The sequence below is a fragment of the Leucoraja erinacea genome, chromosome 13, assembly GCF_028641065.1.
Source record: "Leucoraja erinacea ecotype New England chromosome 13, Leri_hhj_1, whole genome shotgun sequence".
Taxonomy (NCBI): Eukaryota; Metazoa; Chordata; class Chondrichthyes; order Rajiformes; family Rajidae; genus Leucoraja; species Leucoraja erinaceus.
Genome location: NC_073389.1, coordinates 41484771 through 41511814, shown reverse-complemented (window position 1 = coordinate 41511814; position 27044 = coordinate 41484771). Strand labels below are relative to the sequence as shown.

At 44.7% G+C, this 27044-nt stretch overlaps 1 protein-coding gene across 2 annotated transcripts in view; it reads right to left on the bottom strand.

Moving 5' to 3' along the window:
- LOC129702935 (zinc finger protein 654-like) overlaps positions 1–26839 on the bottom strand; it is a 56077-nt gene extending 29238 nt beyond the window's left edge. For both annotated transcript variants that reach the window (XM_055645036.1, XM_055645038.1), the window contains exons 1-2: positions 26671–26839; positions 6921–7066 (exon numbers count right to left, since the gene is read on the bottom strand). In XM_055645036.1, coding sequence (XP_055501011.1) covers positions 6921–7066; positions 26671–26796 — 272 coding nt within the window. In that variant the 5' untranslated portion in view covers positions 26797–26839. The remainder of the gene's footprint in view (positions 1–6920; positions 7067–26670) is intronic.
- Positions 26840–27044: the final 205 nt, after the last annotated feature.

Genomic DNA, 27044 nt, shown 5'->3' with positions numbered 1-27044 from the left:
CAAAACGATATTAATATCCCCAGCAATGTCAAAAAAAGCCCCAAATGTTCTGCTCTGTTCTCTTCAGCAGAATTAATAACTTGGTGCACAACAGTCAAGACGATGAATTTCTTCCATACATTTCTTCTTAGTAATCCTGACCCACTACTGCAGGCCAAATGGTTTCAAAATGAATTCCATTGTGTAGTCTGTTAATTAAATACTGTCAAGTTGTATTTCCAACTTGGTACCTATTAATATAAATCTGCACATTCGATTTTACTAGCCATCATTTTGATTTATATCATTTATTTTTCACTTGCTGTGACAGCCCAGATTTATAACACAAATCAAAATTCATAATCACTTTTATCGTTTAGACCAATTTTAAAAGATACGCATACATATTTTGCTTTCAAAACTCATTTTGTCAAATGTCAAATTAGAAGACTCCAATCCCCATCAGTATTTGTAGTTAATAAGTTTTGATCTGTAAATTTGTTTCTTTCATCTCCTATTAATGACAAGCATAATACATTATTCTGAGCAACAGTACACAGTGAGAATAAAGTCTGCAGAATTTCAAAATTAAAAAAGATTTCCCCAATTTTTTAGAATGATCTAAAACATCAGTTGTTTACTCACAACTGAGTGTTCAGGACACTCGATGGTAAAATCTGCTTGAACTCTCAGCTTCAGATATTAAATTGAGGAGGAGAACAAAGGAGTACCTGGCATGGGATACTTTGTTACAGTGTCAGCACCCTTTACGTGGCGACTCTTTGCAGACCTTTGGTATTTACCTTGGGTATGAAAACCAAAGAATATCACTGTGACTTTTCACATGTGACAATAAAGTATCGTACTATTTATTCATGATAAATGGTTCCTGCTTTTATGTAATAGCACTAGGACAAATAAATTACATTTAAAATGTTGGGCCCATTAAAGTATAGAAACAAATCACTGTCGTATATTAAACATATAAATACAGCAAATCATCACGGAAGTGATGGAATTGATTTGGGAAATGCTATTAACCCAAAATTACTCAACACCTGCACAGAGATTTTCAGCTGTGTTTCAATAAGTCAAATGTGCTTCAACTTCACTACAGCCTTGCTCTAGATATGGATGATATACTGAATCGCAGAGATGAGGCGATATTGCCTTTTTATATCAACAGTTTTGGATCAATCATGGCATTCTAGTAAAACATGCACCAATGAGAACCACTAGCTTTAATCATACCTACCACAAAAGGAAGAGACTAACTACCTGTACTTGGAATCTGGATATTTCTGCCAATAATACCCCATGAGAATGTCCTCAGTCTAACCACTTTCAGCAACTGCACAATTAGAAGTGAACACGTTTAATGTTGACTACACTGATCTTGATGTTCAATATCATTCATTTATCGAGAGAGATTGTGAGCATGCCAGAGGGTGGACATTGAGATTGTTTTACCAACTGACTCTTTGCTTGAAGCAACAACTTCTTATGCAGCATTATTACCGTGGCAAAACGTCGCCCATTCCTTCTCTCCAGAGATACTGCCTCATCTGCTGAGTTACTCAAGCATTTTGTGTCTACCTTCAATTTAAACCAGCATCTGCAGTTCCTTCTTTGACAGGAGTAGAGATGTTAAAGACATAGGGATTCAGAACACAAATTCCATAACCTAGAGGCAAGCTTAAAGCATGGCTATGAATAGTTGAGAAATTATAACAGTGAATGAACAAGATGTCAGAATTGATTGAGTACATAAATCTGGCAAATGTGTTGGGGAAATGGCGAAACATGGGATGTGGTGTAGGCAGGGCAAGTCATTTGAAAACAAGGATAAGGATTTTAACATTGAATAGTTAAATTGGTAGTCAGTCCAAGTCAATAAATATAAGAGCAATGGATGAAAAATGCTTTTCACCTAACCCTAGTTCTCCAAAGAGTAATTATTTAATTCTCCAAAGATGTTTCTTGACTTGAGTACTTCCAACAAATTGTTTTTAGTGCAAAAGCCTATGATTCTTGCATCAGTGCATCAAGGTCTGAGCTCCAATTGTGAATGTACCACAGACATCAAAGGACGATGCTCAGTATTACTAATGGAATCAGCTTCTCATACAAATAAATTGCACATTTTACGAAAGCTCTCATTTTTTATGCTTACACAGATTTTAAAGATTTAAAGAAATTAAGAAACAATTTCATTTAGTTTGTACCTTGAAATTTGAAATAGGAAATATGATTAAACTAAATATAATGGTAAATAACATTTAAATACATATTTAAGATTTCTCAAAGAATATGCTATTATCCTTATAACTATAAAACTCTGAGCGTGTGTGAGTGTGAGTGTTTTCACATCTTCTCAAAAAAACGACACGCAAACGGGAACATTTTTACATATTCCGGTAGAGATTTACCCTCTGGAGTCTGAAATTGGCTTATCTGAAAATGTAGTGCTTTATTTTTTAATCTAGTTATTGATAAAAATCTTCACAAATCCAATAAAACTTTGAAATCAAAATGCCTGTTTTTCACTGATGACGTGACGATGGATCTGCCTGCCTGCCGTCTGCTTGTGCTGCGACTGACATCACCTCCCACCCCTCCCTCCTCCACCCGTATACCAAAGTCGCCATGTCGACTGAATACTAAAGATCATAGCTGAAGACTGTGGCACACTCTGAGGGTGAAGAACGAGCAAGTCGGGCCCTGTACTAGAGCTCTCGGGTCCAGTCCGTCGCTGCCGAAAAACCTTGGAAAAAATCCCCGCTGTCTTCTTGTTCGTGCTGCGAGTTACGTCAACCCCCCCCCCCCCCGGACCACTCCCCTTGTACTTGGGTGCAGCCTGCAGCCTTTAGGAACCAGCCCTCCCCTCTGACGACGCACCCCCCACCCACCCCTCAAACTCTACCCCACCCCTCTCTGCCACTACCCCCCCCCTCCAGCCCCTTCATGCTCCCTCTCTGCCACCCCCCCCCCCCCCATTCTCCCTCTCCCTCTCGCCCCCCCCCCCCTGTGCCTCTGTGTCGGCCTCTGTGTCCCCATACCTCCCCCCCCCGTGCCTCTGTCCCCCCCCCCCCCCCGTGCCTCTGTCCCTCCCTGTGCCTCTGTTTCCCTCTCTCTGTTTTCCCTCTCTGAGCCTCTGTTTCCCTCTCTGAGCCTCTGTTTCCCTCTCTGAGCCTCTGTGTTCCTCTCCCTCTACCCTCTCTAGCCGTGCCTGCGAGTTGGGGGCTATGCGTGAGTGGATAGGGCGTGGAATGGGGTAAAAGGAATGAATGAATAATATTAATATAATTTCAATAGGGGTGGTTAGTGTGTGTGTGTGTGCATGTGTGTGTGTGTGTGTGTGTGTGTGTGTGTGTGTGTGTGTGTGTGTGTGTGTGTGTGTGTGTGTGTGTGTGTGTGTGTGTGTGTGTGTGTGTGTGTGTGTGTGTGTGTGTGTGTGTGTGTGTGTGTGTGTGTGTGTGTGTGTGTGGGTGTGTGTGTGGGAGGGTGTGTGTGGGAGGGTGTGTGTGTGTGTGTGTGTGTGTGTGTGTGGTTAGTGTGTGTGTGTGTGTGTGTGTGTGTGTGTGTGTGTGTGTGTGTGTGTGTGTGTGTGTGTGTGTGTGTGTGTGTGTGTGTGTGTGTGTGTGTGTGTGTGTGTGTGTGTGGGTGTGTGTGTGTGGGTGTGTGTGTGTGTGTGTGTGTGTGTGTGTGTGTGTGTGTGTGTGTGTGTGTGTGTGTGTGTGTGGGTGGTGTGTGTGGGAGGTGGTTGGGGAGGGTGTGTGTGGGAGGGTGTGTGTGGGGAGGGTGTGTGTGGGAGGGTGTGTGTGGAAGGGTGTGTGTGGGAGGGTGTGTGTGTGGTTAGTATGTGTGTGATGCCACAGGCCGCCCCCTCCCCCCGCGTGTGCATTGAGGGGACGAGGCCCAATGGGTCCCACTTGGTCTAGTTAAAATTAGAAATCCTTGGAAAAATGATCCATCAAGAGTTAACTAAAGAAGCTAAGAATATTAGAGAGAATTAAAGAAAGGGCTTATGATGCCTGTTACATTTTTAGCCAGCATAAGACTAAGTAATAAGATACCATCAAAATATAGCAAAGGAAAGTGAGAGCAGAAAGAAATAAAAATATTGCAATTGTTTTGACAAGTCAAAAGAACGAGTAGATCTGGTGTCTAAATAGAACAATGAGCTATTCTGCAGTATCTAACTTGAGTCATAAAACAATATGTAACAAAACTGATCATGCCTAACATTTGTTTGTCAGTGAAGATAGAAACAAAATGGTGGAATAACTCAACAGGACAGGCATCATCTCTGGAGAGAAGGAATGGGTGACGTTTCGGGTTGAGACCGTTCTTCAGTCTTATTCAGTCTGATGAAAGGTTTCAACTCGAAACGTCACCCGTCCCTTCTCTCCAGAGATGTTGCTTGTCCTGTTGAGTTACTCCACCATTTTGTGCGTATATTCTGTGTCAACCAGCATCTGCAATTTTTTGTGAAAGAAAGAACTGCAGATGCTGGTTTAAAATCGAAGATAGGCATAAAATGCTGGGGTAACTCAGAGGGACAGGCAGTATCTCTTGAGAGAAGGAATAGGTGACATTTCAGATCAAGACACTTCTTCAGACTGATGTCAGGGGAATGGGCGGTACAGAGATAAAATGTAGTTGGAGACAGTAAGACTGGTCGGAGAACAGGGAAGTGGGAGGGGATGGAGAGAGAGGGAAAGCACGGGCTACTTGAAGTTAGAGAAGTCAATGTTCATACCTCATACTGCCGGGTGGTAAGCTACTCAAGTGAAATATGAGGTGCTGTTCCTCCAATTTGCGCTGGGCCTCACTCTAACAATGGAGGAGGCCCAGGACAGAAGTTTATATTTCCTACACATTTGTTTGTCAGTGTTGATCACAGGCCCTGTTTTCACTTGGTAAAAGTTTGCTTATGAAGTTGAATAAAAAAAAATGAAAACAAAATTGTAGCAAATGATGACTGAGCTCCTGGAAACAGCCTGCATCGTAATACCCGGAAGTAAGAAGTTCATTAATCAATGTAAAACCAGAAGGCTTTGAGCACATTGGGAAGCTCATATGATTAGTATTGTCTGCATACAATTCAGGTATTACTGAACAAACTCAGTTCAGCAAAATACACAGGCTTTCTAGCATACCCATCATTACATATTTTTACATAATTTCTATGGGAGATGGTGGAGGCAGTGGGATATATGCATAATTAATTGACAGGCAGAGTTCAAGTGAGAAATAGAAAGCCATTTTAGATGCATTTTAAATTTACCTGCATCTCTCTCTCTCCCCCCCCCCCCCCCCCCCTCTCTCTCCCCCCCTCCCCCTGCGAGCTGACCTTGGGCGCAACAGCCAGACCTTGGGCAATAAGCCGAGCTGGGAACTGCAGCCATTCGCGGGGCAAGTGAGCCGACCTGGGCACAACAGCCAGACTTGAGGCGAGCGAGCCAACCTGGGAACTGCAGCCATTCGCAGGGCACGCAGCTGACCTGGGTGTCACAGCCAATCCTGGGGCAAGCGAGCCAACCTGGGCACTGCAGCCAGTCCCGTGGTACACAGGAGACCGGGGAACTGCAGCCATTCATGGGGCACGCAACCAATCTGGAAACTGCAGCCAGACCTGGGGCAAGCAATCTGACCTGGGAACTGCAGCTAGTCCCGAGGCACGTAGGCAATGTTGCCGATCCCTGGACGAAACCAAACTCTTGATCATGTCCCACCATCCTTTTTCCAAAATTTAGCAACTTAAATTGGGGGCTGGTCTTCGACGCAGGTGCGTCTTCATTGCCGGGAAATACGGTACCTCTCTTTGGCTTTCACGGTCATCCATGAAACAGTACTTCATATAAAGCAATAATTATACCTACTTCTAAAATTAGCCTGCATATTCAATTTACTATAACTATCTTAAAGAAAATAGAGATAATATTTACCAACTGCAGTTTCACTGTAAACTACCTACAGTAAAACTCCGATAAGCAGTTTGACATCCATCTCACTGGAAGATGGTTCCCATGAAACTCACCCGACTCTTTTATTTTACTCTCCGTTTAAACTCATCCAGATCATACCAGGTTCACCACAAAATTTATACCATTGGCTCACTACAGATTTTCCGGCACCTTGGTTCTAAAGACTTGCTGGATAATCAGATTTTGCCGGACCAACAGAGGTCACAACCTCCAAGAAGTAAAACGGCACAAAACGGTCTGCCTAGGCCATCGGGGACAGCAATACAGGCCCGCAAAGTTGGCCTCGGATGTTGGCTATTGGCATGGATCTACCGGCACTGGCCAGTCGGAGTTCCAGAGTCCTGGCCTCAGGAGACATATTCGACATGCCCGTTAGCTGCGGAAGTCCCGGGAGGTATTGTGGGGGGGGGGGGGGGGGGGGGGGGGGGGGGGGGGGGGGGAAGTGGGCTCTGAGAATTTTGGCTGCATTAAAGAAATTGCCGGAAAATTGGTGGTGGACCTGTACTGGGCAACAACTCAAAAAGAAGAATTTAAAGCATTTTGGGATATTGTAATTGTAATTGTAATTGTAAATCTTTATTGTCATTTCCTGAGTATTCGCATACTCAGAGGAAACAAAAAAACGTTTCTCGACCAGTGTCCATTCAGTTTTCGTTACAAAATAAATAGCAATTAAAGTTAAAATACATGTCATGAACAATTTAACCCTCTAATAACATTCAATAACATTCAACAGCCGTTCCGACCGGCAGCGGGGTGTTTGTGCGTGATACTTGGCAGGGGGGAAAGTTCATTTAACAGTCTTATTACAAGAGATAACATCCAATAGATCATAAAATCAGTCCGGAAAACACAATCAAAGTCTCTACTGTGGTATTATAACAGTTTTACTGTAATGATAGTAATGTGTTTAAGCCAGATACTAAAATAGATTAATTAAAAGCTACTTACAAAGCCAGCCGGCTCAAGACATATTGGACATGTTCACATTCTGCAGCGAGAAGTGGTCTTGCTTTGGTAAAACAGCAAATAGCATTTTTAAGCACTTGAAGTAGTGGCAAAGGCACCTGCCATTTTCCAGCATGCCATTCAGTTACCTGTTTGAGAGAAGGCAGAAAGTTATTGGCTGATTTCTGTGCCTGCTACTTTTTGCATCAGTTTCTGAAAGTTTGTAGATGAAATGTAAATCTTTATTTTAAACTTTACAATTCAGTTGATCTCAAATATAGAAATTAGCAAAACGTTAAATTGGACATATGGCTTTCAGGTTACAAAATTTAATCTCCCACTCCAGTGCTCAACTTAACACATCCAAAGAAAGAGTTCAGTGACACTGAGTTGAGGGGCGACATGCACTTGACATCTGGCTCCTCAACTTAAGACAAGTTATTGCTGGAAATATCACAATTCCATCCACTTAAATAGAGTTACTGACCTAGATTGAAAAGTACAGGTAAATGCCTCCCATTGTCTTTAATTAGATTTTATGAACTAATTTAAAAAATGATTGCACCACTTCTTTCATTTTAAAAAAAAACATTTTTACACGTTTTATTGGCCTTCGGCAGAGCAAGCCGTCAGGTGGCAGCAAGGGCTAAGAGTCTGCTATCCGAGGCTACCAGTAATCAAAATGCTTTGCTTCAGGAGACGGCTATGGCAGCAAGGCCATAAGCTCATTTAGATCTGCAAGAACATGTGTGGTTGCAAGGATGATATAAGAGGCAAGCAGAGAATATAGAAGCTACAACAAGCAGAAGAATTTCTTCTTCACTTTCATAAGCCACACGCTCACATTTAAAGGCAAACATTCCATGAGCTTTTTGATTATTGTACATTCAAATTGCCATGTACCTCCACAAAGTACCATACTTATCTTCTCAGATGCAGACAACATTATGCTTCCTCATGTTAAATTCCAACTATATGTCTCCTGCACGTTAACTTAGTCTATATTTTTTTATGCAATTTCCACCCTCCACCACAAGATTTTGCTTCCCACCTGACCATTATCTGAAAACTTCAATTTTCAATTCATCTTTCAATCGCCAGTCATTGTTAAAAGGATAACAAGCAACCTCTTGACTTCTGTCCCTTTATCCACACAAATAATTATTAGCACAGTTATAAGGTTACTGAATAAGAGTAATACAACATGGAATTACTCCATGGCCCTATACACATTAAGCATGTGCTGTCCTTCAAGAACTCAATTTCACAAATATCACTTTCTTCACCCACATTCTCAACAATACCCCTCAGATTCTATCACACTTACACGTGCGCATGCGCACGGACACACACACACACACGCGCGCAGACCAATTTACACACACACACGCATCGCCGGTTCCTCACTCCCCTCCATTGAGTCTGTCCAAAGCAAGCGTTGTCTGCGAAGGGCGTTCAGCATCGCCAAGGACTGCTCTCACCCCAACCATGGACTGTTTACCCTCCTACCATCCGGGAGGCGCTACAGGTCTCTCCGTTCCCGGACCAGCAGGTCCAGGAACAGCTTCTTCCCTGCGGCTGTCACACTACTCAACAATGTGCCTCGGTGACTGCCAATCCCCCCCCTCCCCCCCCAGCCACTCCTCCCACAGGAAAAACACTATGACTGTATGCATGTAAATAGATTTATTTATTGAATTCATATTCTATGTCGCTCTTCCAGGGAGATGCTAACTGCATTTCGTTGTCTCTGTACTGTACACTGACAATGACAATGAAAGTTGAATCTGAATCTTATGAATCCTTATGTCTTCCCGATGTTGGGAGAAACCAGAGCCCCTGGCAGAAACTCATGCATACAGGGGGAGACAATGCAAACTCACATACCATAGTTCAGGGCTGAACACAGGTCACCAATAGAAACATAGAAACATTGAAAATAGGTGCAGGAGTAGGCCATTTGGCCCTTCGAACCTGCACCGCCATTCAATATGATCATGGCTGATCATCCAACTCAGTATCCTGTACCTGCCTTCTCTCCATACCCCCTGATCACTTTAGCCACAAGGGCCACATCTAACTCCCTCTTAAATATAGCCAATGAACTGGCCTCAACTACCTTCTGTGGCAGAGAATTCCAGAGATTCGCCACTTTGTGTGAAAAATGTTTTCCTCATCTAGGTCCTAAAAGATTTCCCCCTTATCCTTAAACTGTGACCCCTTGTTCTGGACTTCCCCAACAATCTTCCTGCATCTAGCCTGTCCAACCCCTTAAGAATTTTGTAAGTTTCTATAAGAACCCCCCTCAATCTTCTAAATTTTAGCGAGTACAAGCCGAGTCTATCCAGTCTTTCTTAGTAAGTAAGTTTTATTTATATAGCACGTTTTAAGTCAACTCGCATTGACACCAAAGTGCTTTACATAAATTAAATAATAAGTTTCCATACAAACCATAGAAAAAGGTTAAAAAATGAAAGTCCTGACATCCCAGGAATCGGTCTGGTGAACCTTCTCTGTACTCCCTCTATGGCAAGAATGTCTTTCCTCAGATTAGGAGACCAAAACTGTACGCAATACTCCAGGTGTGGTCTCACCAAGACCCTGTACAACTGCAGTAGAACCTCCCTGCTCCTATACTCAAATCCTTTTGCTATGAACGCTAACATACCATTCGCTTTCTTCACTGCCTGCTGCACCTGCATGCCTACTTTCAATGACTGGTGTACCATGACACCCAGGTCTCGTTGCATCTCCCCTTTTCCTAATCGGCCACCATTCAGATAATAGTCTACTTTCCTGTTTTTGCCACCAAAGTGGATAACCTCACATTTATCCACATTATACTGCATCTGCCATGCATTTGCCCACTCAACCAGCCTATCCAAGTCACCTTGCAGCCTCCTAGCATCGTCCTCACAGCTAACACTACACTGCAGCTTTGGGTCATCCGCAAACTTGGAGATGTTGCATTCAATTCCCTCGTCCAAATCATTAATATATATTGTAAATAGCTGGGGTCCCAGCACTGAGCCTTGCGGTACCCCACTAGTCACTGCCTGCCATTCTGAAAGGGACCCGTTTACTCCTACTCTTTGCTTCCTATATGCCAGCCAGTTCTCTATCCACATCAATACTGAACCCCCAATACCGTGTGCTTTAAGTTTGTATACTAATCTCTTATGTGGGACCTTGTTGAAAGCCTTCTGAAAGTCCAGATATAACACATCCACTGGTTCTCCCTTATCCACTTTACTAGTTACATCCTCGAAAAATTCTATAAGATTCGTCAGACATGATTTACTTTTCATAAATCCATGCTGATTTTGTCCAATGATTTCACCACACTCCAAATGTGCTGCTATCCCATCTTTAATAAATGACTCTAGCAGTTTCCCCACTACCGATGTTTGACTAACTGGTCTGTAATTCCCCGTTTTCTCTCTCCCTCCCTTTTTAAAAAGTGGGGTTGCATTAGCTACCCTCCAATCCTCAGGAACTACCCCAGAATCTAAAGAGTTTTGAAAAATTATCACTGATGCATCCACTATTTCTGGAGCTACTTCTTTAAGTACTCTGGGATGCAGCCTATCTGGCCCTGGGGATTTATCGGCCTTTAATCATTTCAATTTACCTAACACCACTTCCCGGCTAACCTGGATTTCACTCAGTTCCTCAATCTCATTTGACTGCTGGTCCCCTGCTATTTCCGGCAGATTATTTATGTCTTCCTTAGTGAAGACAGAACCAAAGTAGTTATTCAATTGGTCTGCCATGTCCTTGTTCCCCATGATCAATTCACCTGTTTCTGACTGCAAGGGACCTACATTTGTTTTAACCAATCTTTTTCTCTTCACATATCTATAAAAACTTTTGCAGTCAGTTTATGTTCCCTGCCAGTATTTTTTCATAATATATTTTCCCTTTCCTAATTAAGCCCTTTGTCTTCCTCTGCTGGACTCTGAATGTCTCCCAGTCCTCTGGTAGGCTGTTTTTTCTGGCTAATTTGTATTTCATCTTTTGTTTTGATACTATCCCTGATTTCCCTTGTTATCCACAGATGCACTACCTTCCCTGATTTATTCTTTTGCCAAACTGGGATGAACAATTGTTGTAGTTCATCCATGCAGTCTTATATATGCCTTCCATTGCATATCCACCGTCAACCCTTTAAGAATCAATTGCCAGTCTATCTTGGCCAATTCACGTCTCATACCCTCAAAGTTACCTTTCTTTAAGTTCAGAACCCTTGTTTCTGAATTAATTATGTCACTCTCCATCCTAATGAAGAACTCAACCATATTATGATCACTCTTGCCCAAGGGGCCACGCACAACAAGACTGCTAACTAACCCTTCCTCATTACTCAATATCCAGTCTAGAATAGCCTGCTCTCTCGTTGGTTCCTCTACGTTGGTTTAGAAAACTATCCTGCATACATTCCAAGAAATCATCTTCCTCAGCACCCCTGCCAATTTGATTCACCCAATCTATATGTAGATTAAAGTCACCCATTATAACTGTTTTACCTTTGTTGCACGGGTTTCTAATTTCCTGTTTGATGCCATCCCCAACTCCACTACTACTGTTAGGTGGCCTGTACACAACTCCCACTAGCGTTTTCTGCCCCTTAGTGTTTCGCAGCTCTACCCATATCGATTCCACATCCTCCAAGCTAATGTCCTTCCTTTCTATTGCGTTAATCTCCTCTCTAACCAGCAACGCTACCCCACTTCCTTTTCCTTTCTGTCTATCTCTCCTGAATATTGAATATCCCTGGATGTTCAGCTCCCAGCCTTGGTCACCCTGGAGCCATGTCTCCGTGATCCCAACTATATCATAGTCATTAATAGCTATCTGCACATTCAACTCAACCACCTTATTACGAATGCTCCTTGCATTGAGACACAAAGCCCTCAGGCTTGTTTTTACAACACTCCTACCCCTTATACAATTGTGTTGAAAAGTGGCCCTTTTTGATTTTTGCCCTGGAATTGTCTGCCTGCCACTTTTACTTTTCACCTTGCTACCTATTGCTTCTACCCTCAATGCTGTGAGACAGCAGATCTACTAGCTTCCACAACTGTGACATTCCAAACCTACACACCTCCAAACTGCATTACCTCTAACCCATATATTTTTAAAGCAGAAGCTTTGCACTTGCCTTCTGAATGTCCATGTAGGCATCAATGGATGAGGTCTGACAATGAGCCCTTGACCAGAATCATCACCGGCCCTTTGACCAATTGACCAGCCCTTAACCCTTTTATGTCCGCTGATACTATCCGACCTGTTGAGTGAGGATTTCCAGCACTTTGAGGCATCATTGGACACAACGTTTGAACACATTAACGACATGCTCAAAATTCTAACCAGAATTTGTCAGAAATAACAATCTTCACAAATCCATGATGTTTTTTGATCACTGCGTATGCATTTAAATACTCAGTTACTGTGCCTCTACAGTTCAATAACTACTTTTCCATAACTGCTGGCAAACTGGCAGGTCGGGAGTTTCCTCATCTGGCTTCCTCACACATAGTCTTAAACTATAGCGGTACAGTAAAACTCCAACAACCCAGTATATTTGGAACTTTAATGGTAGCACTGATAGATTTTCCAGACAAATTCACAGCATTCCTATGAACACACTTTTAATTCACCTTGTATCCAAGATGTTATACAGTTAAATAATACATTTGGTGGATACCAGGTGGATTTACGGAGAGTGCCAGAAATGGGGCCCAGTAAATATAATGGGGAGGGGGATACATAAACCAGGTATGCCAGATGGTGAACCTGGCATCGAAAAGATGATCAAAAAGCTCAATTCATTAAACTGGATTACTTAGGAAAATTAAAAACAACACTGTGCCAAATTTCCTGTAGTTTTCCTTGAAATATCATGGTCTACAAACCATCAGGACATGAAGGTCTGTTTATCTTGAGTTTTCTTATATTCAAATTTTTTTTTAAATATAAAATCTTATGGACTTCCTCTTTGTGCCTAATTTCGAAGTTTTCTCATTCACGAGGTAGTTTGATCGTTGCCTCCAACAGGTGAAAAGATGCATGTTTTAATGAATAAATTTGAAATGTCCTCGTTATTCATTATGGTCTTATCCATCTCATCAATGGACTCGCATACCCAATCCCATTCAATCAGTTCATGTTTTACTGTACACTATTTTTCATATTTTTTCTTGCACGGCCATTATTGTTTTTTCACGGTTCTTCCAGTTGACTGGATTTCTACTTTCTTTGCATCATCGCTGTTGAGCACCATCCGATTCTGTAATTAGGTGCTTTCCCTTCCCCTGCCGAAAGATGGTCACACAAATCCCACTGTACTTTGAGTGACTGGGCTGCGGAATGATATCCATATATTCTACTCTGGCCTTTGTGTGCCACAATGCCGTATACTCACATTACAGCTTACCAACTCTGAGCAGGAATGATTCAGGATATGGAAATTTCCAAAGGAGCCATGCCTATTCAAGACAATCAGGTCACAAATCTCCCAATTTGCTGGCATCAATCTTATATTTATTTGATATATTCAGTTATTTTTTATTGCTAGTTAGTTTATTTTGCCCATTTCCACCCCCAAAATAAAGAGCGACAATATTTGCATTATTATTTTAACTTTCTATTCCAAAGTCATATGGGCTCATGAACAGAAAAATGGCAACTCTCGGGGTAAATGTTATTAGATATTGTAATGGAACTAAGGAATTTTAAGGGTACAAAGACCCTAATGGGACTTATCTACAGGCCCCCAAACAGTAGCCTGGATATTGGGTGCAAGTTGAATCAAGAGTTAAAATTGGCATGTCGTAAAGGTAATGCTACGGTTGTTATGGGAGATTTCAACATGCAGGTAGACTGGGAAAATCAGGTTGGTACTGGACCCCAAGAAAGGGAGTTTGTGGAGTGCCTCCGTGATGGATTCTTAGAGCACCTTGTGCTGGAGCCTACCAAGTAGAAGGCAATTCTGGATTTAGTGTTGTGTAATGAACTGGGTTTGATAAGGGAACTTGAGGTTAAGGAGCCATTAGGTGGTCGAGGCGTTCAGCTCCCGCTTCGCCGGGTTGTCAGCTCCCCGCGTCGGGCGATCAAACCTCGCTTCGGGGCTGGTTGAACCTTCTGCGGTGTTGGAGCTCCCAACTAGCCTCTCCCGAGACTGCGAGCCCTTGTTGGTAAGTCCACAGGCAATGGGAGAGATCCCAGGCAAGGGATCCACTCTGATGTAAAGTCTGTGCCCTGCGGTGGGGCTCACGACAGTCCGAGGCAGCTACCAGCTCCATCGATTAGTAGGCCGCAGAGCCCGGAGAATGTGACCCGAAAAATGATCACATGTCCAGGAAGGTAAGAACCCGACCCCCCCGCATAAAACAAACTGAAGTACATTAAATCAATCTTTTAACAAACACTAAACAAAAAGATGAAAAAACTAACAGACTGCCGGCAGGGCTGGCCATCTCCCGGGCGCCCCTGGTGGTCTAAAATACAACATAGCAAAGATGAGCAGGAAGCCAGAGGATTGTGTAATGTTTAAAGAGCAACAGAAGATAACTAAAAAGGCGATATGAGGAGAAAAGATGAGGTACGAAGGTACGCTGGCCACGAATATAAAGGAGGATAATAAAAGCTTCTTTAGGTATGTGAAGAGGAAAGAATTAGTTAAGACCAAAGTTGGATCTTTGAAGACTGAAAAAGGTGAATTTATTATGGGAAACAAAGAAATGGAAGACGAGTTGAGCAGGTACATTGTATCCATCCACTAAGGAGGACACAAACAATCTTCCTGATGTACTTATGGTCAGAGAATCTGGGGTGATGGAGGAACTGAAGAAAATCCACAATGGGCAGGAAATGGTGTTGGGTAGACTGATGGGACTAAAGGCTGATAAATCCCCAGGGCCTGATGGTCTGCATCCCAGGGTACTTAAGGAAGTGGCTCGAGAAAACATGGACACATTTGGCGTCTGGAATTTTTTGAGGATGTAACTAGGAAAATGGATAAGGGAGAGCCAGTGGATATAGTGTACCTGAACTTTCAGAAAGCATTTGATAAGTTCCCACATATGAGATAAGTGGGCAAAATTAGGTGGTATTGGGGGTAGAGTGCTGACATGGATAGAACATTGCTTGGCAGACAGGAAACAAAGAGTAGGGATTAACGGGTCCCTTTCAGAATGGCAAGCAGTGACCAGTGAGGTACTGCAAGGCTCGGTGCTGGGACCGCAACTATTTACAATATACATCAATGATTTAGATGAAGGGATTCAAAGTAACATTATCAAATTTGTAGATGACACAAAGCTGGGTGGCAGTGTGAACTGCGAGGTGAGTGGGCAGATGCATGGCAGATGCAGTTTAATGTGGATAAATGTGAGGTTATCCACTTTGGTAGCAAAACCAGGAAGGCAGATTATTATCTAAATGGTGTCAAGTCGGGAAAAGGGGAACTACAACGGGATCTGGGAGTCCTTGTTCATCAGTCAATGAAAGTAAGCATGCAGATACAGCAGGTAGTGAAGAAAGCAAATGGCATGTTAGCCTGTGTTTAGAACGGAGACGAGGAAACTTTTTCTCACAGAGAGTGGTGAGTCTGTGGAATTCTCTGCCTCAGAGGGCGGTGGAGGCAGGTTCTCTGGATGCTTTCAAGAGAGAGCTAGATCGGGCTCTCAAAAGTTGCGGAGTCAGGGGATATGCGGAGAAGGCAGGGACGGGGTACAGATTGGGGATGATCAGCCATGATCACGTTGAATGGCATTGCTGGCTCGAAGGGCCGAATGGCATACTCCTACACCTATTGTTTATTGCATAACAAGAGGAGTTGAGTATAGGAGCAAAGAGATCCTTCTGCAGTTGTACAGGGCAATAGTGAGACCACACTTGGAGGGCTCTAACTAAACTTGTTTTCCTCTGTTGCAAGCCGGGCAACCTAGGCAGCTTTTTAGGTTGCCAAATGACAGTTTAGGTGGTCATCCAAGGCGGCTTGCATGACATGTGCGATAATGTGCTTGGACGAAATGCGTAGTTACCAGTCGGAATTATGCTCAATGGAGCATTCATATATTTTTTCTGCTTCAAATAAAGTCACAAACTAAACATTCACCAATCAAGACATGATATATCCCACAATGACATGCAACAAAATTATAATACAGTATAGAGCCTGTCCCAACTTTGGCCATCACTTACGCGACAGGCCAGTAGTGACGGTCGCGCGCGTCATCATGCGCCCGCACAGCGGTCTGAAGCACATGACATCATTTGAAGATGGACACAAAATGCAGGAGTAACTCAGCGGGACTGGCAGCATCTCTGGAGAGAAGCAATGGATGATGTTTCGGGTCGAAGCTCTTCTTCAGTCTGAAAGAAGGGTCTTGATCCAAAACGTCATCCATTCCTTCTCTCCAGAGAAGCTGCCGGCCCTGCTGAGCTACTCCTGCATTTTGTGTCTATCTTCAATAGGCCCCGCTCTTAATATGAAACTACTTTTATTCAAAAAATAAAAATAAACATAGAGTATTAACACAATCAAAGACTGCCTATGTCGACAGTTTACAAACAAACGATCACCAAATTAATATAACGTCAACTTTATCAACAAAACACTTGACCTCCAACGGCGACCAGCATTCACGGAAGGCCTCCAAAGTCCCCATGGACACCGCGTGTTCCCTCTCCAGGGACAGGCGGGCACGGACGTAGATCCGGAAAAAGCTCAAGCAATTTAAAAAACACTTAAACAAAATTATCAAATTAAAATATTAACATTTTTATCTATAATATATTCAACCTCCTGTGGTGACCAGCGTTCACAGAAGGCCTCCACAGTCCCCATGGACACTGCGTGTTCCTTTTCTAGAGACACGCAACTTCGGACGTAACCCCGGAAAAGGGGCAGGCAGGCGACCGCTGTGCGGCCATCGACTGCCCGCTGCCTGGACCCGCGAATGGCCATCTTGGCCAGGCCCAGGAGCACACCGACAGGGAGACCCCCTCCTCCCTTCCATCCATCCCCCCTCTGTACCGGGTGCCCATAAATTAAAAGCATTGGACTAAAATGTAGCCAAATCTTGAGGAGCAGCCCTTTCAGATACTCGAACAGTGGCTGCAACCTCTCACACTCTATGTACACATGGAACACGGTCTCTTCCTCACTGCTGAAATGACAAGCAGGGGAAGAGTCCGTGAACCGGCTCAAATACCTATTACAGGCCACGGCTTTGTGCAACACTCTCCACCCCAGGTCCCCGATGTAAAGGGGGAGGACTCCCTTGTAGAGAGACCTCCACTGGGAACCGCTCCCCCCGTCAGGTGGTAACACGGACCGCCAGGGTGTGTCTGGACAGAACACGAGGGCAAGGAAGTGGAGAGTGTGCAAGAGCAGCCTGTACAGTACGCGCTGTATAGGCCCCGCTCTGGGAGTAGGAGTGGGGGCGGACCCGGATCCGCAACGGCCGCGAGCCCCAGGCTGAGTTTGACGATCGTTTGCCTGCTTCTGCTGGAGATGAGATGTTACGTCGCGCCAGAGTCTTGGATCTGTCCCACTTCGGCCGTCAGTTACGCGACAGGCCGGTGGCGTGCAAAGATTTAGTGCAGGCCGAAGTCCACACTCCTCCACGCCAATCCACACTCTTCCACACCAATCCATGCGCCCGTCCCCGCACTACCCACACGCTAGCAGGTCGCGTAAATGGCACGCAAAAGACAGCCAAGTGGGACAGGCCCTTATCTCAACAATTTTTACATGTTGCAATGAATGCAATTTCTATTATTTCTTTCCACTTCCAAACAAAAATGTGGTTAGATTATTCAGCGAATGATCAACCTCGGGGAGACCAAGTGCAGGCATGGCGATCGCTTCGCACAACACAGTCGTTGCCTCAAAAAGACAGGCAGCATCATCAAGGACCCACACCATCCTGGCCACACACTCATCTCCCCACTACATTCAGGTAGAAGGTACAGGAGCCTGAAGACTGCAATGTCCAGGTTCAGAAATAGCTACTTCCCCACAGCCATCAGGCTATTAAGCTCAACTGAAACAAATCTCTGAACATTAATAGACCATTATCTGTTTATTTGCTCTTCATCTGCTTATTTATTGATGTGTGTATATATTTATATAATGGTACTAGACTAAGTGGGTCCCAGCATCGCACGGGAGGGCTGGTCACCAATGCAATATTCCACCTCTCCACCAATTCCAATATTGCTCGCCAGTGAGGGGGGGGGGGTCGTTCTGTTATGCTAGTATGGGTGTTGCGGGCCGAAGGTACTGGTTCCAGAGGGCAGTATTGACATTGTGAGCCGAATGGATTCTTGGGCTGGCAGCCAACTGTTGCAACGATTTTAAAAGCCAAGCCATGGCAAACAATTGGGCAGCAGCCACCCGACAACCAAAATTCATTTTGTGAACACAAACTTGATAAAAAGGCGAGGCAAACAATTGGGCAGCAGCCACCTTACACCCGCATCAAGGGGACTCACCGTGAAGTAGACGTGCGTTCAGTGTTATTCGCAGCTCAGAGAGCCGTGACCCTCTCGCTTCCTGGGTCTGGCAGAGACTGAGTGAGGGACTACACTTCTGGGTTTTATGGTCTCGACCCCCTGTCGCCAGCAGGGGCAGCAGAAAGAATGGGGAATTTTTTAAAAAACCCATTAATATTTCTCGGATTTTTCATCGATGGAAATATCCTCTGGGCCCGGAAGGCGGAGGGGGGCTCTGAGCGAGGTGGCCAAAAATGACGGCCATAGGTGGCGGCGTTCTCTCGGAAATCACACCACAGCGAGCCAAAAGCAATCAAGATCAGACTTTTAGTAATAGAGATATGGACTCACTGATATGTTCTGTATTCATGCCTACTATATTCTGTTGTGCTGAAGCAAAGCAAGAATTTCATTGTCCTATCTGGTACACATGACAATAAACTCTCTTGACTTGACTCAGTTCGCAATAACCAACCTGATCTCCCGGTGCCTCAGCACTTCAATTCCCCCTCCCAGGACCTTTCTGTCCTGGGCCTCCTCCATGGCCCGAGTGAGGTCCACCGTAAATTGGAGGAGCAGCACCTCATATTTCGCTTAGGCAGTTTACACCCCAGCAGTATGAACATCGACTTCTCCAATTTCAGGTAGTCCCTGCTTTCTCCTCCCCTTCCCAGCTCTCCCTCAGCCCACTGTCTCTGCCTCTTCCTTTCTTTTTCCCGCCCCCCCCCCCCCCCCCCTCACATCAGTCTGAAGATGGGTCTCAATCTGAAACGTCGCCTATTTCCTTTGCTCCATAGATGCTGCCTCACCCGCTGAGTTTTTCAAGCATTTTTGTCTACCCATTCACACAAGCTCTGTTATCCCACTTTCCTCACCCACTCCCTACACATTAGAGGCAATTTTACAGATACAAGTTAACCTACAAAGCCAGTCTTTGGGATGTGGGAGGAAACCCACATGCTTGCAGGGAGAATGTGCAAATTCAACACAGACAGTGCCCGAGGACAGGATCAAACACAGATCTCTGGTGTGCGAGGCAGCAAGTCTACCAGCTATGCTACTATATTTTGTTTTCCAACACACAAAAAATGTCGATAACTTTGGTTACTAAATAAAAACTAGCAATTTTCGGTCTTAAATCTCTAAGTGACCCTATGCCCCCTTTACAGCTACTGTATGTTTTAATTCAGTTCAAGACTATGGGGCAGTACATTGGCCATAAAGTTGCTGCCAAAAGTGCTAGAGACCCAGGATTGATACTGAATATGGGTGCTGTCTGTATGAATTTTACTCCTTTCCTATTGATCGCATGGGTTTTCTCCGGGTGCTCTTGTTTCCTTCCACATTCCAAGGGTGTGCAGGAACCTTTTTCAGACCCAACCCAAAACGCAATATTTTCATTTTGTCCAGAGATTCTGTCTGACCTGTTCAGTTACTCCAGCTTTTTGTGTCAATCTTCAGTTTAAACCAGCATCTGCAGTTCCTTCCTACACACACGATACTATACGATAGAACACCGTTTTGTTTTCTCGTTTATAACATTGTTTACAGAGTACTATGTTTACATATTCTGTTATGCTGCTGCAAGTAAGGATTTCATTGTTCTAACCGGGACGTGAGAGAATATAACACTCTTGACTCACGGCGCTAATGTGTGGGATAGAACTAGTGTACGGGTGATTGGTGGTCGGCATGGACTCGGTGGGCCGAAGGGCCTGTTTCCACGCTGTATCTTTAAATTAAACTAAAAACACTAAAACCAGAGGGAGTCTAAAGAAGGACCTCCACCCAAAATGTCACCCAATTTCTTCTATCCAGAGATGCTGGCTGCTCCATGGAGTTCCCCCGCACAATTAAAGCATGGAAGACTTTCACCCTACCATAGTTACCTAACCAGATGCAATTCATTTAAGGTTCCTCTTTTTCCCCCCCAAGAACCCTTTTTTGCTTAAGTAAGTCAAGAGTCAAGAGAATTTTAATGATAGGACAATGAAATTCTTGCTTGCTGCAGCACAACAGATGGTAAACATAATACCGAACAGGAGATAAAAGTTCAGTGTGTCTATATACCATAGACCATATATATATATATACACAATAAATAAACAGATAAAGTGCAATAGGCAGTTATTGTTCAGAGTTTGGTGGTGGACCCTTCATCACCTCCAGTTTAAATTCAATTTGGAATATATTTGGAGTAACTCTTGCTCCCTGAAACAAGAGTTACTCCAGGGAGTTACTCCAGCTCCAGGGAGTGATTCTGCGTTGGTTTTCAGCGGTCGTGGCGAGGCGGCAACCAGACAGCAATGGCAGCCGGATCTCCCACAATGCAATGGGAGGGAGAAAGTGCTCAGCGCCGACCAGTTGCTGTGGCAGTGCCCATGTGCAGGGCGGCCGATGATGTGCGCATGAGCAAGGCGGCCGGCCGTGCCAGTGGATGAGGAGCGGCCGTAGAGCAGAGCCCGGCAGCCCGAACACGGATGGCGAGCGGAGACGGAGAATGACAGAGAGAGATAGAGAGGGGGGCCCCGTTCAGAGTTGAACGGCAGGTGCTTGCCAAGCCGGGCAACATGGTACAGCGTTTAGGTTGCCCGGCGGGACTTTAGATGGCAATTGGCACCCGGCAACCGTTAATTTCGAGCCCTGCACTTGGAATATTGTGTGCAGTTTTGGTCTCCAAATTTGAGGGACATTCTTGCTATTGAGGGAGTGCAGCATAGGTTCCCAAGGTTAATTCCCGGGATGGTGGGACTGTCATATGCTGAGAGAACGGAGCGGCTGGGTTTGTATACTCTGGAATTTAGAAGGATGAGAGGATATCTTATTGAAACGTATAAGATTATTAAGGGTTTGAGCACGCTAGAGACAGGAAACGTGCTCCTGATGTTGCGAGAGTCCAGAACCACAGTTTAAGAATAAGGGGTAAGCCATTTAGAACGGAGACGAGGAATCACTTTTTCACAGAGAGTTGTGAGTCTGTAGAATTCTCTGCCTCAGAGGGCAGCGGAGGCCGGTTCTCTGGGTACTTTCAAGAGAGAGCTAGATAGGACTCTTAAAGATAGCGATTCATTTTCCAACAGTCGCTTGACTCAGGTGATGTTCCGCTGGATTGGAAGAAGGCTAACATCACTCCTCTCTTTAAGAAGGGTTCAACCACCAACCCAGCGAATTATCGTCCTGTTTCATTTACAAGTACTTGCTGCAAACTGCTGGAGCATTTAATTGATAGTAATCTGATGAGACACGTGAGCAAACATAACATTCTTGCTGACAACCAACATGTATTTAGGAGGCATAGATCATGTGAGTCTCAGCTTATCCTGACGACAAATGGCCTGGCCAAGCACCTTGATAGTAACGTCATCACGGATTTTGTAGTGCTGGACTTTTCTAAAGTATTTGATGTCATCCGACACCAGAGACTGCTTCGGAAGCTTGACTTCTATGGTATTCGTTCCAACACGAAACGACGGATTTCCAGTTTCCTGACAAAACGTCTTCAGCGCGTGTGTGTGAACGGAAAGAGCTCCGATTGGCGTCCAGTGTTGAGTGGTACACCTCAGGGCACAGTACTTGGCCCACATCTGTTTTTGCTTTACATAAATGACATCCATGAAAAAGTCACAAGTACGACCAGACTATTCGCTGATGATTGTTTGTTGTACCGTCCAATTAAGTCAGCTGATGATGAAGATACTCTCCAAAAGGATCTCAATACTATGGTTAAGTGGTCACAACAATGGGGCATGCAGTTCAACCCTTCCAAATGCGAAACCATGTTTGTCACCAGAAAGAGGAATCCAGGCAAAACATCTTACAATATACTTGATGCCACCCTTGAAGAATCCAAACAAACCAAGTATCTTGGCAACAAATTGCAGAACGATCTACGTTGGAATGGTCAGACTCATCATGCAATTGTGAAAGCAACAGGTGTCCTAAATTTTCTGAGACGCAACTTTCATCATTGTTCAACTTCTGTCAAGGAGAAGCTATACTTCACCCTCGTTAGACCTCACTTGGACTACGCAGTTGCAGCATGGGACCCATACACAAATAAAAACATTTCTTCCATCGAATGTGTCCAAAGACAGGCAGCTCAATTTGTTACTAATACCTATGAGAGAGAAGCAAGTGCTACCAAACTTCTGAATTCACTGGGGTGGAACCCACTCCAAGACAGACGTGAAGCTCACCGTTTGACCTGTTTTTACAAAATGTTAAATGGTCAGCTCGACATAGATTACAAAACCTACATCAAACCAAACCAATTAGGAGCAGACGAGGGCATTCAATCCAATTTGAGATGCCAGCTACCAAGACAGATGTGTAATGATATTTACAATGATTATAGTTGATGGACCAGCTTTGACAGCTTTGTCTCCCCATGGCCCTATCTGTCATGCTCAGTGTATGAGTGATAGCTTTTGAGATGTTTCTACATCTCAACACCTCCTTGGACATTCAACAAAACACACAACAATAGCTTTTCACTGTATCTCGGCACACGTGACAATAAACTAAGCTCAAACATTCAAGCACGTCTAGAAGCATCTGTGGAAAGAGAAATAGACAATGTTTCTCCAATTGCAGATAGGCCTTGCTTTCTCCTCCTTCCCCTCCCCAGCTCTCCCACAGCCTATTGTCTCCGCCTCTTCCTTTCTTCTTCCCGCCCCCCCCTCACCTTGACATCAGTCTGAAGAAGGGTCTCGATCCGAAACGTCACCTATACCGTTGCTCCATAGATGCTCCATAGATGCTGCCTCACCCGCTGAGTTTCTCCAGCATTTTTGTCTACCTTCGATTTTTTTCAGCATCTGCAGTTCTTTCTTAGACTTAATGTTTCATGTCCAAGACACTTTGTCGTAACATTGACTCTTACTCTTTCCATTGAATTTACCCGATTTTTATTCTCACATGCACCGAGGTACAGTGAAAAGCATTTGCTGCGTGCTAACCAGTCAGCGGAAAGATAAAACAGGATTACAATTGAGCCGTTTAGTGTACAGATACATGATCAGGGAATAACTTTTAGTGCAAGGCAACACCAGCAAAGTCCGAACAAGGATCGTCCGAGGGTCACCAATGAGGTAGATAGCAGTTCAGCATTTCACACATCCTAGGGCATTTCTGTGGTTCTTAGGTGAAAGGTTCAGTGATACAGTTCTCTACAACATGAAAGATTAATTTGGTTTCAAGTAAGCCACACTGAAAGAACACCACTTCATAACGAACAACATGACTTAATTCCATCGGTTACCTTCTCAACATCCAACCAAAATGCATGACTGAATTATCATAAAACATAAGGCTAGAACATTTGCACCAATTACATTTCACTCTCATATTGTAACTTAAAATCTTGGTTATAATATACCTAACATTCTTGTATTTAGCTACAGATTACTTAACCATAAGTAAAATCGTCTTTTGGAAACATTAAAGAGCAATTGCATTCTCTGAATGCATTTCAGAGTGGAATGCCAGGAAGTGGAATGTTGCAAATATTTTACACAAATTGTTTGATAGCTCCTACAATCATATTGCTCTCAAATCCGGAAACTCCCCATATTAGCAAACTGACGCCCCATCACAGTTTATCTTTTGTAATTGTAATTGTAAATCTTTATTGTCATTTCCTGAGTATTCGCATACTCAGAGGAAACAAAAAAAACGTTTCTCGACCAGTGTCCATTCAGTTTTCGTTACAAAATAAATAGCAATTAAAGTTAAAATACATGTCATGAACAATTTAACCCTCTAATAACATTCAATAACATTCAACAGCCGTTCCGACTGGCAGCGGGGTGTTTGTGCGCGATACTTGGCAGGGGGGAAAGTTCATTTAACAGTCTTATAGCCTGTGGGAAGAAGCTGAGGAGCATCCTGCTGGTTTTGCAGCTGATGCTCCTGTACCTCTTCCCAGATGGGAGGATGGTGAAAAAGTCATGCGATGGGTGGTAAGGGTCTTTGATGATGGAGATGGCTCTGTTGATGCATCTCTTCTTGTATATGTCCAGCAGGAAGGGGAGTGGAGCACCAATAATCCTGCTTGCGGTCTTCACTATCCTGTCCAGTTGGTGACGTTCGTACGCCTTGCAGCTCCCGAACCAGGAAGTGATGCCGTATGTCAGTGTGCTCTCAACAGTCCCCCTGTAAAAAGTCCGTAGGTGTGTGGTGGGGAGGCCTGCTTTCCGTAGTCTTCGGAGGGGGTGAAGTCGCTGCTGGGCTCTCTTGACCAGAGCTGTGGTGTTGGCCGTGGACGTCAGGTCATCAGACAGGTGTAGTCCTAGGAACTTCATGCTGCTGACCCTTTCCACATCAGCTCCGTCGATGTGCAGAGGTGTATGGTGTTGTTTTCCCCGCCCTCCTGAAGTCAACCACCATCTCCTTAGTTTTTCCCACGTTAAGAATGAGGTTGTGGGATTTGCACCAACCTGTGAGCAGCTCCACCTCCATCCTGTACGCCGATTCATCATTGTCACTGATGAGACCCACTACTGTTGTGTCATCAGCGAACTTGCTGATGAAGTTGTTATTGAGTCTGGCAGTACAGTCGTGTGTCAGCAGACTAAACAGAAGGGGGCTTAGGACACAGCCTTGGGGTGAGCCAGTGCTCACGGCTATCGTTTTTGATGTCCTACTGCCCACCCTGACTGTCTGCTGCCGCTGCGACAGGAAGTTCAGGACCCAGCTACATGTGCCAGCATCAACCCCCAACAGCTCCAACTTCTCCACCAGCTGCTGCGGGATGATTGTGTTGAAAGCGGAGCTGAAGTCTATGAAGAGGATCCTGGCATAGGTGTTTTTCCGATCGAGATGTGACAACACGAGTTAGTGTTGTTGAGACTGCGTCCTCTGTGGATCGGTTGGCTCTGTAGGCGAACTGCAGTGGGTCTAGGTTGGCAGGTAGACTGTTTTTGATGTGCTGCATAACTAGTCGCTCAAAACACTTCATTACAATGGGTGTTAGGGCCACTGGTCGAAAGTCGTTATGGCAGGCTGGGTTTGGTTTCTTCGGTACAGGGACGATGGTGGCACTCTTAAGACAATTCGGCACTACTGCCTGGCAGAGTGAGATGTTAAAAATGTCTGTGAAGACATCCTTCAGTTGCTCGGCACAGTCTCTTAGAACGCATCCAGGAATGTTGTCTGGCCCTGCAGCTTTGCGTGGATTGACGCTGGCGAAGGCCTTTTTAACTCTGGCTGCGGACAGCCTGAGCGACTGGTCACTGGGAGATGGCAGTGGTGCACGTGTCTGGGTGCTGTTTTTAACCTCACCACTTTCTTTCCATGTTAAGATCATCTTCCTTTACTTTTATCTCCCCATGGCCCTATCAGTCGTGCTCGGTGTATGAGTGATAGTTTTTGAGATGTGTCGGCATCTCAACACTATGAATGTACACAGTTCACCTAAAAATCTATTTTTTGCAGCCGGATGGTCTGGCACCCCATATTTATCTACGTACACAGCTGGGAAACAACACATACAGAACATAAATATTATCCTAGTTGGCCTACATGGCCTACAAAAACTGTAGTCGGCCAAAAGCGATGAAAAAAAAATAATGCATACACATTCCACCTCAGGGCATAAATTATTTTGTTAAGTAGAATCTGAAATAAAAATTAACATTTACATGACATTTTTAGCTTCAGTTTGAAATGTTAGGGTCACAAAAACAATCCATTTCTTCCTATTCACGACAGCAGGCCACCTCCAGTTACCAGAATACAATTAACAGATGGGCCAATGATTACCCTTTCCAATTGTACACCCACATCACATCTTAGGGCGAAACTTCAGTTAACCTCAGAGGGGCCTGGCAGCTTTGTTGATGCACCGTGACAACTAAATACTGCCCTTCAAATCTAACAACTCTTGAAAAGAGGGAGAGGGGTCACAACTCACACTTACAAAAGAACTTTCAGAAGACACTTAGCAACTATATATCGAGTTGAGGAGGGGGAGGGGGAGTTTTCTGATGTGGAAATCATCTATCAACTCTCACAATTAATTGTTAAGCAGGGTGGGTAGGGAAGGGTCAAACTGTGAAACAGCCCCACCAGGAACAAGGCAGATCAAGTGCTGCAACTTTGGCATTGCTGTGTGAAGGGCGGGAGGGGGGCTGGGGGCTGTCAGTAGCTCTCACTCCTAAACCACTAGGTCCTGGGTTCCTCCCCAGCAAACCACCCCCCCTCCCCCCAATATCCCAAATGTAAGCCCCGTACAGAGAGGCGCACTCACTCGACAGAACTTCAGGCAGTACTCGTTGGACGCGGAGGTGAGACCCAGGGCCGTCCGCAGCTCGTTCTCGATGTATTCCAGTTCCTTCCTCAGACTCGCTCCCTCCAACTCCTCGTCTTCCGCCATGCTTCTCCCCCCTACCTGCGCGTACCCGACGTACGGACGCGTCTGCGTCACGGCCACGCACGCCCCCTCCCCCCAGCACGTACGAGCCAACGGTGACCCGCCCCCCTCTCCTCCGCTCCGCGCATTCCCATTGGTTAACCCCGCCGCATACGTCAGAGTCACCGTGACGTGACGCTCCTCCGCTATAAGATCTTTGCTCCCCAGTTCCCTGGGTCGAGTGGGCGGGTGCGGCCGGTGATTGACATCTG